This window comes from Betta splendens, chromosome 22 (assembly GCF_900634795.4).
Source record: "Betta splendens chromosome 22, fBetSpl5.4, whole genome shotgun sequence".
NCBI lineage: Eukaryota > Metazoa > Chordata > Actinopteri > Anabantiformes > Osphronemidae > Betta > Betta splendens.
In genome coordinates this window covers 9,973,842-9,987,646 of record NC_040900.2, presented here as the reverse complement: position 1 = coordinate 9,987,646, position 13,805 = coordinate 9,973,842, and the positions used below count along the sequence as shown (strand labels likewise).

The following is a 13,805-nucleotide window of genomic DNA, read 5'->3' as shown; positions in this document are numbered from 1 at the left end:
ACTATTACATTCCCATTAATAAAAGAACAGGAATTTAGCATTTCTCTCCATTTGCGCCTCTTCCGTGTAAAAATAGAGCCTCGGAAGAGTTCCTCTGTGCATCCAGGGAGGCTGAGAGCCGCAGCCCGTCGGGTACGAGGAGGGTTATGTCATGCACTCTGCAGGCTGCAGGCTCCCTGGCAGGGTCAGCGGTGCAGCCGAGTAGAAACAGGAGGGCTGTTATGTAACGCAGCCCCCACCTCGCCGCCCCCCGGCCTCCTGCGCTGGCTGAGAGGAGCTCGCAGTCATGAGCCGCTGGAGCTGCTGGAGGGAGAGAGAGAGAGAGAGAACGGCCCCCGAGATGCTCCATCTCCATGAGGCCGAGACAGGGGCCGAGCTGGACGCAGAGCCACACCTGAAAACTCCCACTGAACACGTGACACTGGAATTATTAACACTTTGAGCAATTTGGTTCGGACCAACAACAGCTGGAGGCTCATTTGTTCCCTTCACTTCAAGTTCAGTGTGTTAACAGATTTCCTGCAGAGACAGTGAAAGACGGATTTCACACACGGGAATTCGGGCACGGCAGTATTTTAACTGAAGGAGGGACAAATTTCTGACTGAGATTGTGAATAAATCTCGCCAAAAAAGTCTCATCTTTTAGCCTCACTTAGTTGCAGCTAATTAACGCTCCCACAACATCTGACGCTTTTAATCTGCCAGTGACATTTTCCAGATGGTGGTTCCCTTTAGCTTTTCACAAAACTAATTTTCCTATTTGAAAATCCCAATTCAGATGCTGCTGGTGGAAGCAGAACGCGCTTCAATCTGCACTAATCCTAATGGATGTGGTCTGAGGATGAAACATCGCTGGTTCCATCTGCTTGTCCGGTTCTGGTACCCGACAGTGTAGGAACGGTGCCATATTTGGCCGGTTGCCACAGCAACCGCGGGAATTACTCACTCCTCTGTGGGAGCTGCCCTCTGTTTGTCCCGCGGATATTATTGTGTCTCCACTCCTACGTATCACATCTCCAATTCACTCCAAGCCTGAGGTGCAACCTGAGATAGAGACTGGGTATAAAAGCCAACAAGATGCCCTGTAAAAGCGAAAGGGGGGGGGGGGGGGGGGGGGGGGGGGGGCAATGTGTGCTTCAGCACCATGGAAAAGGACTTTGTGCTCCACAATGTTTTATTCAGTTAAGCTCCCATGTAAAGTGCAGTGTAGTGGCTGTTAAACCTTCCACTTAGAGCTGGTTGGGCTGAGCTGCAGGGGGCAGTCGATCCTCGCTCTGTGGCCCGTCCCTCACGAAAGACGAGCTGGGCCCAGTCTGGGGTTCTCTGGCCTGGAGGAAGCGGGTTCTCTTCCTCCACGTTCCCAACCTGGGCCTCCAACAGGGAGGCGAGCTTTTCGCGCTGGGCTGTACAGTATTATCAGTGCCAGCGTCATAAGGAAATGAAACACCATAGAATAATAAAGACACACGCCCTCACACACACACACACACACACACACACACACACACACACACACACACACACACACACACACACACACACACACACACACACACACACACGTCTTGTTTCTGGTTAATGATTGTAGTACAGTACGTCCACTGAACCAGGACAGCAATAAATCCTTTTCACAGCTCCAGCACAGCCTCTAGCACCTGAATGCAGCTTCTAACAGCCTCAGCCCAGATGTGAGAGCCCTGCTAATAAAGCTATTGTACAAAAGGCCGGCGAGCAGTTCTCCAGCACAGACAAAAGCTCCAGCCCTCAGCGTGGCCAGTATTGATTCACATCACAGCTCTGTGGCGCTGATGGACTCCAGCTGCTGCCTCTTGGACCCACGTCCACGTGACGCAGCACTGTGATGTAGATGAACGCTCACTATACAGCCCAGCGCTTCCTTCTATTGTTAGCCAGATGTCAGCTGCGTCCGCGTGGAGCTTCTCCGGTCTGAAAAAAGCCCAGCTCCCCGGCTGCCGCCTCCCATGACACAGTGACTCACTCCAGACCTGCACGTACTCAGAAATGTGATCCGACGCCGCAACACGGACAAATGACACCAGTTTCCCTCCTTCAGGTACAGTAAATAAACAGCGAACGCACACACGCCCAAGTGCAGGTATCTGGTGGACGTGTCGTGATCCAGGCCTGCTCTGGTTTCTGTGAACCAGGACGACTCCCACTCATTAATGAAGCACACTTACTGTGTATCAAAGCGTAGAGATGAGAACAGACGTCTGGAAACGTTTAGTTGGGCTGATTTTAGCTAAAGTGAGTCACAGCGGTTACTGGAGGAATTTGTTTGCATACTTCTGCTACATAGATATTTGGGGCCACATCCTTTTAACAAATAAAACATCAGTGTTTGAGTATTTCTTTACAGGCCTGCGAGTTGGAGCTCTGCGTTTGAGGCCGTTGCCTTTTACGACCTCCCGTCGTCCTCCTCCGTTATCGCAAAGGTACTGGGTCCGACCTGTGGCTGTCAATATGTGCAGAGCAGCGATTAGACGGAGCCCGCGTCTCGTATCGGCGCTTTATGGCGCCCGACTGCCTCGGTGACATTGTAACGGTGAGCTCAGCCGGAGCCAATGGGGAGGACGCGCGGTGTCGTCAGCGTTTTACATTGCCCTGATAAGCTGCTGCTTAGGAAAAATCCTCACACTGTCAAACTGGGCCCAACATCTTCATCATCTCATACCTGAAATGGTTCCTAACCCTCTATGGCAGCATTTACAGCCTTAATACACGCTAAAGGCAAAGTAATACTACAATTACACACCCTACAAAGTAGTATTTTTAGTATAATAGTATACAATTTACTCCTGGTTTCCTGTGTACGTCCAGTTCATTTCTCTCCTTTGTGCTGGTCTGAACTTCAATTCTCAATGATTTTTTGGTTGACTGGACTTTATTTTAGTGGTAAATATTATTACTATCATCTGAGCAGGCTCATGGAGGGTAATTAATATCTACGCTCATCCAGGGCAGACTTCAGGGCGCTTGTCTTTATGGACCTGCTCATCCACCTCACGCTTGCGTGTCAGATCTGTCACTTTGGACGCGTCCCGAGTAGAGACGTTCTCTCCGTGTCTGCGCGTCTTCGTCAGTGTGTTAGGAACCAGACAAATGCGTGGCCACGGGCCGTTTTGACCACGTCCAGGTTCCTAGAACGCATTCAGCGTAAACATGCAATCTGCTCTTTGGGTGTGGTCGCTGCAAACACAGGAGGCATTTTCGGAGCCTTTCGGCCTGAAACAAAGACTCAGCTGATGGGCCGGTGACGTCAGAGGTGAGCAGAACAACGCTCTGCCTCTGACCCCTCACGAACCATCTCTGCCAACACACACGGCAGCTGGAGGCACGGGCACGAACCCAAAGGCGTCCGCTGGTCCCGGCTGCAGCTTCACCAGACGCTGGACATGTACGACACCTTTGATTCACTTCAAACTGTTCAAGATCAGATTCCTAATATTTTATCACTCTGTGCTTGTTGTCAGACCAACACAACAAGCCTCTTTTCCCAGCTCATAATGGTCCCAGTGTACCCAGCGCTGAGGGCCCGTCCTCACTGGTGGACTCCTGCCAACCGGTTCTTCCATTAGATGAAGATGAGCGCAGCGTTTCAAACCACTGGCCTGGATCCAAAGTGCATCATGGGAACGTGGGGGTGACGAGGTCGCAACAAGACGAGGGCTTTAATGAGCTTCGTTCCCAGGGCGACGCCAACGGTGGCACGAACATTAGTCTAAATGCTGTTGATACACGTTCACTACTTTACCATGACGCCGTGGTCCTACTATGAAGAAAACAGGAGATCAACTCAGTGTCCCAAATGACTAAACATCATTAACACATCCAACAAGTGGATCGTACGGTTAGGTTGGCCTCATCTTGTGCTTTCACTGGGACAAACCAGCATCAGCCTCCAAAACCGATCGATTGCACTGGAACAGAAGCATCAATACTTCATACAGCAGTTGTTCATAGATGAAGGTGGTGGCTTTTAATTCACCGGATGGAATCATTTGTTATTGCTGGAGGAGGAGGAGGAGGAAGAGGACCTCCAGAGTGGTAGTAGTGCATGTGAGCCGCTACTCATTGATCACTGATCAGTCTGATTTCGGCCTCTAATCTCTTAATGATTTCGTCAGGATTAAGGGGTTAAAGGATCTGAGGCACGTTTCAGTCCCAGCAGAACCTGTGAAGGGTTAATGGGAGCCACCTCCCTGCGGCCTGTCTGGGACCTTGGCTCGTGCAGTCCAGTCTCGTTGCTCCCTGGCAGAGAGCGCTCAGGCCTGGCCGCTCACGCTCGGAGACAAGCTGATTAAGATGGAGGATTTCCTGCAGCTCAGAGCTGCTATTCTCAGTCTCAATGAGGCCGATTAGAGGCTCCGCAGCGGCGTCCTGATGCTCCTGGCCGTGGGTGGACGGTGGTGCAGCGCTCACGCATCCTTTCACTTTTCATTTGTGACCCGACTTAAGACAGACTTAAGACTTGAAAGAAGATTTATCTAAGAGTGCATAAAGGAAGAATAAAAATATTAGTTCAGTGTAAAGCAAACTGGGAATTTAAACTAATCTTTTAAGTTGCATCAGTTTTCAGCTTTCAGACCAATCCGGTAACATTGTCCTTCCTTCTCAGGTTTAATCAAAAACACCCAGCTCCAGTTACTCACTTCCTCGACCCACACACTCCCCGATGACGTCGGAACCCAAACCAGAAATCTCAAGACACACAAACAGGCATTTTTCTATTTCAATGACTTCTCTGTTTCTGCCGTTTAACAGGAAGTACATGATTCACGCTTCTCTGATTCCTGACCAAAATAATTCAATGTAGTCTCACAAAATCCACTGGTTTCTGGTACTAGTTTGATTTGTTGCCAAGATACTGGTGTTAAAACGGAGCACGGTCCAAACCTGGGCTGTGCCTGCAGACATGGAAAATTGGCTGAGCCGCTTCGTCACACGCGCACTCAACAAACCATCTTTATACGGAGTCTGTGGATGGAGGCTAAAGCAACCCGTGCTTTTTATAACCCGCAGTAAGCCTGGGATTACGGAGTTAACACAGACCCAATCACAGCAAAAAGCTTCTCTGCTGATTTTATTTCACAGCCACTGAAGCTCAAAGTAACTATAACTTTAAGCAACTTGTGGGACATTCAATAACGCAGCGATTAACAACAAGGAGGAGTCTTCACACATTTATTGTATTTACTCAAATACAAACGTGCAAAAATGTAAAATGTAAATAATAATGTTTCTTCCACCTACAAAAGGAAAGCCTTAATTAAAATGTCTTTTAGTATAAAAGTGGAGGCAGGGTCTTTCTTCTCAAATGAAACTGGTGTCGACTCCATTCTCACTCGTGCTTGATGCAAGCGACAAAGCAGCGCCAAGTGACGGGAACATTGAATTATGTAACGCAAAACTGTAAATCCTCTTGGTACCTCAACGTCCGCTGGGACCGGGGGGAACCTGGTACCTCTGCTGGATAATCACAGCTGTATTAACTTCATGGAAAATAATCCACAGTGAGGCACGAACTACGGATTACGGAGCACATCTCCGGCTCCTGAGCCTTAGAGTCTGGGTTTGGTAGCGAAGGTGAGATAACCCGTGTGGCCCGGCATTTCCCTGGGTGGTGTGGTGGTCTTCAGGGTGACAGAGGCGTGATTCTGCTCCTTGGTGTCGGGCCGGGCCGGAGCGGAGGGATCGGGGCCGAAGTCGGGCAGCGGCAGCGAGACGGTCCGAACGTCGTGGACCCTCAGCAGGACCTCCAAGGTGCTGATCTCCTGAAAGCCCTGATCTGCCAGCGCCTCACACGTCTTCTGAACCTGCTCGATGCACGGAGAGAACGAACACACCCGACCTCCTGGGAAAGGAGAGCAGAAGACAACGGCTTACAAGGTTTCCTCTGAATGCAGTTAAATGACAGCTAACATTAACAAATATAATCTAGAGCTTTAAGGGTTTCTTTAGTCAGACTTAATTTATTTTAACAGCAGATTCATGGTTCCCATCACTCCCACAGGTCTGTGACCTGCCGGGCTCCAGGCCGTGGCTCGTGGCTCATCAGGGAATGATCCGCTGCTCTAACAAACGCAGATCACCTCCCAGACGCTGCCTCTCGTCTCTAAATTAAACCCGCTGTGATCACAGCGGGACAACGAGGCCTCGAGCCAAGAAAACCTTCACTGACGGACCTGTAGAGTGGAAACGTGGCCAAGAGGCACAGCTGAATATTTTCAGGAGGATGTGATGTAATAAGTAATCTAGTAAAAAAGGTTATATTTAAAGATAAAACTGAGAAAAACCTTTAAAGATGCTGTAAAGGCACTTGACTCATGAATACACACGATTAACTGCTGTTAAACCATTACAGATGTGAACAGTACAGTTACAGTAAAAACAAGTGACAAACAACCAGCTAATAAAAGGAGTGGGTTTTGTCTTTGTTTCACTGGCACAGAAGGATCAGTTACATGCTGATGACGTCTCAGAGGTGGAATCTGCAGAGGGCAGCTTTGTTGGAGAGTTCTTTGTGCCTAAAAGCCCATCACAGGAGATGTTTCAGAGAGCAGCGGTTCATCTGGCTCAGAGGACCAGCGTTCTTCCTGCAGGCAGCCATAAACACAAGCCAGTGCTGTCCTAGCAACCAGGACGAACACACAGGGAGGGGCTGCCTCCAACACAAGGACGTCTCTGACTCAAACATCAGCATTATGTCCACAAATAGCATCTATGCACGCATGAAAATACAAGCACTTCACCGAGTGTTTGTCTTTATGCAACATGTTGGGTCCTGCTTACATAAGAGTACCAGTCTGAGGCAGGGAGTGAGGGTTAACTGTCAGATTTCAGAGAGCAGCCAAACAGAGGGCTGGGCCTCGGGCCAAAACATTACAAGAATTACAACTCAGAGTGGGGGAAAGAAAAATAAAACAGCGAGAGAGAAATATTGGACTGGCCTTTGTTTTACAGTACACCCACAGCACAGTTTTGTTGCAGGTTTGACTTTGTTTGTCGATCAGCGGGATCGACTACAATGAAAGCGTGCGGCTGCTTTTAGATCAGCAGCAGGCGTCCGTCCAGTTCACCTCGGTCTGAAAACATCTGGTTCACTCAGATGTGCAGAAGAAACAATCTCATGAACTCTGGCTGTGGGTGAAGCGTCTGCCTCCCGTTGCTTCTGGCTCACACTGCGGCCGAGTGGAGTGAAGTAAGGTCCTAACACAATGAACGGGACGCGTTGGATGCTCCACTTGGAGTTCACTGAAATCCCCCTTGTTCTGTGGTTACCGAGAGCTTTGGGGCAGCGGCGCTCTGACCAGAGGAAACATCCAGTAGAAACACATTCCTTATGGAGCCACATTCACCAGCGCTCTCCCTGCAGCATGGCCCTGTATGGTTAAGGGATGGCTGCACTCTATTTATCTGACTCTGTGTGTGTGTGTGTGTGTGTGTGTGTGTGTGTGTGTGTGTGTGTGTGTGTGTGTGTGTGTGTGTGTGTGTGTGTGTGTGTGTGTCAACAGCTCATGAAAGGAATATGTAGCAGAGGCACCATAAAAGGGAGTCAAAGAGAAGTTGGGAGACTATGGGAGCTGGAACATGTTGGATATTTATTCATAGAATTAAGCTATAAAGCTATAAAACCAGTTCATGAAGCGCGACCCAGAACCTGTATCCACTCCTGCTCCTCAGCTGAAAAAGCTGCTGTGTGATGGCTACTGACTGTTTAACGAAGTCAAAGAAAGTGTGACTGTGTTGGAAACAGAGATGAGGATTAAACCAAGACTGGGTCTCTGTTAGTATGGGGAACAACACTGTGGTTGATTTAAGAAACCCGCATTACAGGTTTAACTACATAGTGCAGAGAAGAAACTGTGCTAACTTATTGGAGCCACGCATGGAAGTCTTGGCATGGCATGAGTGGAAACGTTTCCTTTCCTTATGCTTCACTCAGGCACATTAGGATCATGCTGCTTCTAGGTGAACAGTTACCTGCCTGGACACGCTCTTCCCTGGTTGCCCCAGACACACTAGCTTTACATAGCCCTTTACAACAGGCAAAGTTAATGAATAAAAGGAATAAATTCACTGCCTGCTTGTTTAATGTGTGCTCAGTCACCAGCAGTAGTTGTAAAGAACCCGTGCTTCAGGAGGAAACTGGACGTGATGGACTTCCTGTCAAGGAAACAGCGAGCCGCTGTCTGCATTCCTTCCATTGCCATCCATTATCAGCCGCATTAGCTGAGGCTGTGCTGAGCTGATAGTGAGTCTCATTATGGAAGTTAAACACACAATCCTAAAACAACATGATGCACACACGTCTGTTGAACTCAAGCGTGAACTGACTATATTATGGTCAAAGGTCAGGGACACGTCTGTCCCACTCGTGAAAGCAGGATCACACCTACACTAGTTTGCTCCTACCTTGTTTCCTCATAGCGGCCTTGGCGTGCCCCACCGCCTCCCAGGGTTTGGGGATGTCCAGGAACACGGCATCCGCCACTCCGGTCACTCCAAACCCATCCTTGCACACGTCCTGGTTCCTGACCGTGACCAGGTGATCCACGCGGTGCTCCTTGAACTCCTCGGCCACCTTCTCAGCCCGCTGCTGGTGGAACTCTACGGTGTGGAGGTGACCGGTGGGCGCGATGGTCCGCAGGATGGCGTGGGAGAGCGAGCCACTGCCGGTGCCTGAGAGAAACAGAGAAATCACCTAAAAGCCTGTTCAGAATATGCTTAAACCGTCAGGTCATTCTGTAACAACAATGATACAAGATTAGGGGTTTTCAAGTTTGACAAGTGCAAATATAGCTCCTCTGCCTTCAAGCTGAGAGGGTGGGTGTCAAACATGTAACATGTAAAAAGAACATGTAATTCTAGAAAAAAGAGCTTCCCTGTTACTACACTCTGACTCTGAAGTGGATGCTACATTGCCGAGTGGCCCTTGCTTGTGATGGAACAGCCCTGCTGCTTTCACTAATGTACAGTCTGTGACAGAATGACGAGAGGAGACAGTAAACACGGATCATGTGACTTTCAGCTAAGGCGGGTGAGAGGCGCGCCGCAGCTAGAGCCCATCCTCCGCACGCGCGCACACACACACACACACACACACACACACACACACACACACACACACACACACACACACACACACACACACACACACACACACACACACACACACACACACACACACACACACACACACACACACACACACACACACACACACACACACACACACACACACACACACACACACACACACACACACACACACACACACACACACACACACACACACACACACACACACACACACACACACACACGTCAGCGCCGCCTGCGTGCAAGGCTACAAAGAGGGCAATGTAGTACCCTCGCGCTGCTGAGACGGAGAGTCTGTGACTGGAAGACTGCACACCGATCGTTAGATGTAAATGTACTAAAACAAAGCTGAAGCATTCAATCCCAACGGTCCCAAATGAAACATCAGTTGCCAAGAGGGAAGGAGACAGGAACCAGCTCTTAGCTATGGCTGTAAGCTGGAAGTGATGTGCTCTCATGATAAAGAGGATAAAGTGTGATGTCAACACTGGGAAGAGCAGGAACAACTATACGTTAACCTGAGCAGAACGTAAGAGTAACCTTAATGAGGTGTTTTCTGAGCTTTGGATCACATTATTATCTTAATAACATATTGTGTTATTGTGATAATTTGTGTTTTTGGTCTTTAACATCAACAAGTTGCATGAAAAGGCTAAAACCAATAACGTCTTAGCACCTGATATCACGTTCCTCTGTGTCACAGACTTGATTCATCATTGAATCACACTCATGACTGATGCATTCCCACATGCACTCAACTAAATGTGCATTCATCTGACTGGAACAAATAGACAGTCAAACTGTTGGTTGCAGAGATTAACACAATTAAATATTTCTAAAGTCTTTGCACAAAGTGTCCTGCAGAAACACATGAGCCAACATGAGCATGCAGCTCTAAATAGATATTATCATATTAGAGGCATTTCTTATTTATCTGCACCGCATTATTGTGCTGTTAAAACAGGAAAGTCCTGTAAGTAAAATCTGAATCAGCTTTACTGGTCACTTGTGTTTGTGCAGACAAGAAACAGAAAATGGAAACTGTTTAGGGAAGTGGTGGCTGCAGTGACTGGAGGCTTTAAAGCAGCTCTGTGGATCTTCTGTGGCAGCTTGCATTGCTGAAGAGCAGCTGATGTTCCTTAAAAAAAGGACAGCTTTAATCTGATGCTCAACCACAGTGTTTCCAGGCTGGTTTCACTATGAGATGTAAAACCAGTTACTGCACCAGAGGCAGCAGTGATTGAAGGGGGTGAAGTCTCAGTGGGGGAGGCGGACGTGAATCTGGCTGCTGGCCTGGACTGCAGCTCATAACCGCTTTCTGTTCTCCATCTCAAATACAAGCTGATTGGCTGGAAGAGAAGCAAAACCATGCGGGAGGTTCCAGACATGCAACTTAAAAAAGGGACAGTAAGCGGGCGCTCCTTCTCATCATTAACCCTTTGTGCTCTAAATGTCAGTGGCTGCAGCATCACTGGTGCAGTTTTAAAAGTCAGATGATGTAGAATGTGACCTAAGCCTGCACCACAAGCTTCTATTACAAAGTCTCGACCCGACATCATGTTTTTGAATCATAGAGGTCATCAAGATGACGGACCTTCAGCAGCAGCGAATGTTTGCCGAGCATACTTGCATTCGATCTGCTTGATGTGAAACACTGATACAACCGTCAGAAATAAAACGCACTGTTAATTATTAGCGTGACAAACTCAAACGGGCTCCAGGACGACCTCTCTCCAAGGTGACTCTTCAACATGACAGAATGCTGCTTCAGCAGGCTGAGCGACCCGGCCCAGTGAGAGCACGGCTCCCTTCCGAAGGACAGCACACACGGGTCGCATCAACACACAATGATGTGCAGCTAATGAAACATGTCGCCTACAGAGCAGTTTAACACAACAAGCTTTTAATCTGCTGCTTCAGGTGTTAGTCATATGGAGTTAATGTGATAAGACCAGAGAGATGGTTCAATTAAGTGCTTGTACTGTGACCTTTGAAAATGTCACACAATGACCGATAACAACCTCACGCTTCATCTTGCTTTGTACAGTTTGGATAAAACTGTCTGACAAACAACTACATTTAACTGTAAATATGAAGAGGAAGGATTGGACCTACCGGGATTCCTCCTAATCATCCAATGAGACCGAAACTCAATGCAGGGTAACTACACAGAAGCCGTTGTAGGTAGAATGCAAATGACAACCCATTTTCATAATTACACATCAGGTTATTCAGAAAAGACGAGCATCTCCTGGTGTGTTAACTCACTGATCACTGGAAAGAATGACACTCAGCATTTATTCTGAAATTATTCAGATTCACTGTGTGAAAACAAAGAAGGAGAGCGATGTGAGAGTGCAGCTCTCTCTGTGCTGCTGCCGTGTGTGCGCTGAATAAACAGTTTCTATAGCCATCCATAACACCCCAGAGCACTCCAATCTTACCTCCACACACACACACACAATCAATAATGTGATGTGCAGGGCTGGAGGGAAGCAGCCGCCGCACAGCACTGCACCACAAGCCAACACCATCCTTTCCCACTGCCCTCACTGCAGAGAAAACTGGAAAAGCCAGCTGAAACTCAAAGAGTGTCTGCGAATTCCAGAAAGAAGCAGTGTATCTTTCATGGAGCAAAAAAGATTCTTACCAAAAAAACAACTAATAATATGACTAATAGTGTGTAGTTGACACTTGACAAATCCATTCGTTCAACAGACCATTTTCTGCCTGCGCCAAATACAATTGCTGCTCATGATAAAACACATTTAAGATAAGATGTGATAGATACTATATCAATCCCCTTGGGGAAATTGTGTCCTCTACATTTGACCCATCCCCCCAATGGGGAAGCAGTGGGCTGCTGCCCGGGGAGCAAGTGTGAAGTGTCTTGCTCAAGGGCACACCTGGCACAGGAGGCGGGAATTGAACTGGTTAATGAACCAGGTTAATATTTACAATGTCTAACCTGCTCTTGTAAGCTTGTAACCGTCAAGCATGAACATATCATAATTAAACCACGCAGGAGTGACAGAATGTTCAGAAGGACAGAAGAGTTGCCATCCATCACCTCATTAACACATGCACTGGTTCGTCTGATTCCGCACTCACCTGACTCGCAGACGATGGAGCCCGGCTTCAGCTCCAGCATCATGGTGATGGTTGCGATGTCGGTGGTGTAGAGGATCTGTGTGCGGTGTGGCAGGCAGACCGTCCACAGCTCAGGTGTCGGGTGGAGCACGTGGACCCACCCACCTTTACTGCAGGTGACCTTCGACCCGTAACGCTGACCTATCAGGTCCGTGGAGTGGCGAATGACCCCGTAGCGGGTCTGCGTCTGGGCGCCCTGCTGGACCTTAACAGCCATCATCGAGTCGTGGCTCAAATACACGATGGCGATGTCCCCATCCTGGATGAGGTCTCCATACTCCACAAAACTCATTATGCACAGTCCTTCTGCAAGAGGATCCAAAATCAGTGAACCAGTAAGGACAGAAACCAAATAAACGGAATACTTCAATTAGACACAGACAAATTATGATAGTTTGTGTGTCTCCCCATGGAGCTCATGTAACAGCATGAATAGATACTACAAGTCAGCTCGACTCCAGAAAGAGACGACACAGGATGTTCTGAGGCAGAAGTGTCAAATAACGTGTGAATAATTTGAATTAATGTCATGGTTCATCAGCACTATTTACATTCTACAGTGAAGAGCTGCTTCTGAAACAGTATCTTTAGTTAAATATTGACAAAATCATAAAAAAGTGACTTTAGCAAATGGATCAGTTAGCTAGTTAGCCTACATTATTTGAAATAACCAGCAGCTAATTCAAACAACATATAGTTGTTACGGTATTTGCAAAGCCGCTGTCCTTTATCTGTGGTCAAAACTTGAACATCTATAATTGGTTACGCGATTGGACGCTAGCGCTACGTAGCATGCTAGCGCTGGTGACGCCCGCGAGCTGCTCCAACCGCCGTTCCACATAAAACAGCCGCTGACTCTGGCGACCCACCTTCTCACCAGCGGTGTCCGTTAACGTCCAAGGTTCCCGGAAAACGACCCTTTCTAGTCCTACGGCCGGTGTAAGTGCACGCGGGACTGACCCTTTCCCGGTTAATCCACGCGCACGTGGTGTTGTTTTCAGGGGAAGTTAAAGAGGACGACGCCGGAAGTTGAACCCGTTCGCTGATCTGTAAATCGTCTCCGGGGCCAACGTCCGCTCAGAGCAGCAGTCCAGATAAGTTGTAGATCTGTGGTTCATCGCAGAGCGCTGGGGACAGAAACGTCTATTCAGAACGTATTTGTGCGTATATAACTACAATAATAGTCAACATTTAAGCGAACAACGTGTTAGTTTATTATTTGGAATTTTAAAATTAACTACTGCGTTTTTTCTTACACTCAACCTCCTTCTACTACTTGTCAAAATCCAGTACTTTAGCTGCGTAAATAAAGCTGATAGGTACAAAAGCAATTCAGAACAGATATGGACCTAATAAATGAACAGATGCTAGCTGTACTGGTATTTATGTTTTAGTTACGTTTTAGTGTGATTTTAGTTAAATACGAAAAACGCAGTAAAATATTCTATACACGTTAGATTTCGACATCAACTACTGTTTTGCATTTATTTAAAAAATAGGCATTTGATTATAATAAAATAAAATAAAATAAA

General features: G+C 47.7%; 1 protein-coding gene across 1 annotated transcript; it reads right to left on the bottom strand.

Moving 5' to 3' along the window:
- Nucleotides 1-5,191: 5,191 nt before the first annotated feature.
- On the bottom strand, nt 5,192-13,793 carry trmt61a (tRNA methyltransferase 61A). The gene is made up of 4 exons (XM_029139189.3): nt 13,143-13,793; nt 12,235-12,579; nt 8,437-8,703; nt 5,192-5,875 (listed from the first exon to the last, which is right to left on the bottom strand). The coding sequence occupies exons 2-4, from the start codon at nt 12,563-12,565 to the stop codon at nt 5,583-5,585; spliced, it is 891 nt and encodes a 296-aa protein (XP_028995022.1). The 5' UTR covers nt 12,566-12,579; nt 13,143-13,793; the 3' UTR covers nt 5,192-5,582.
- Nucleotides 13,794-13,805: the final 12 nt, after the last annotated feature.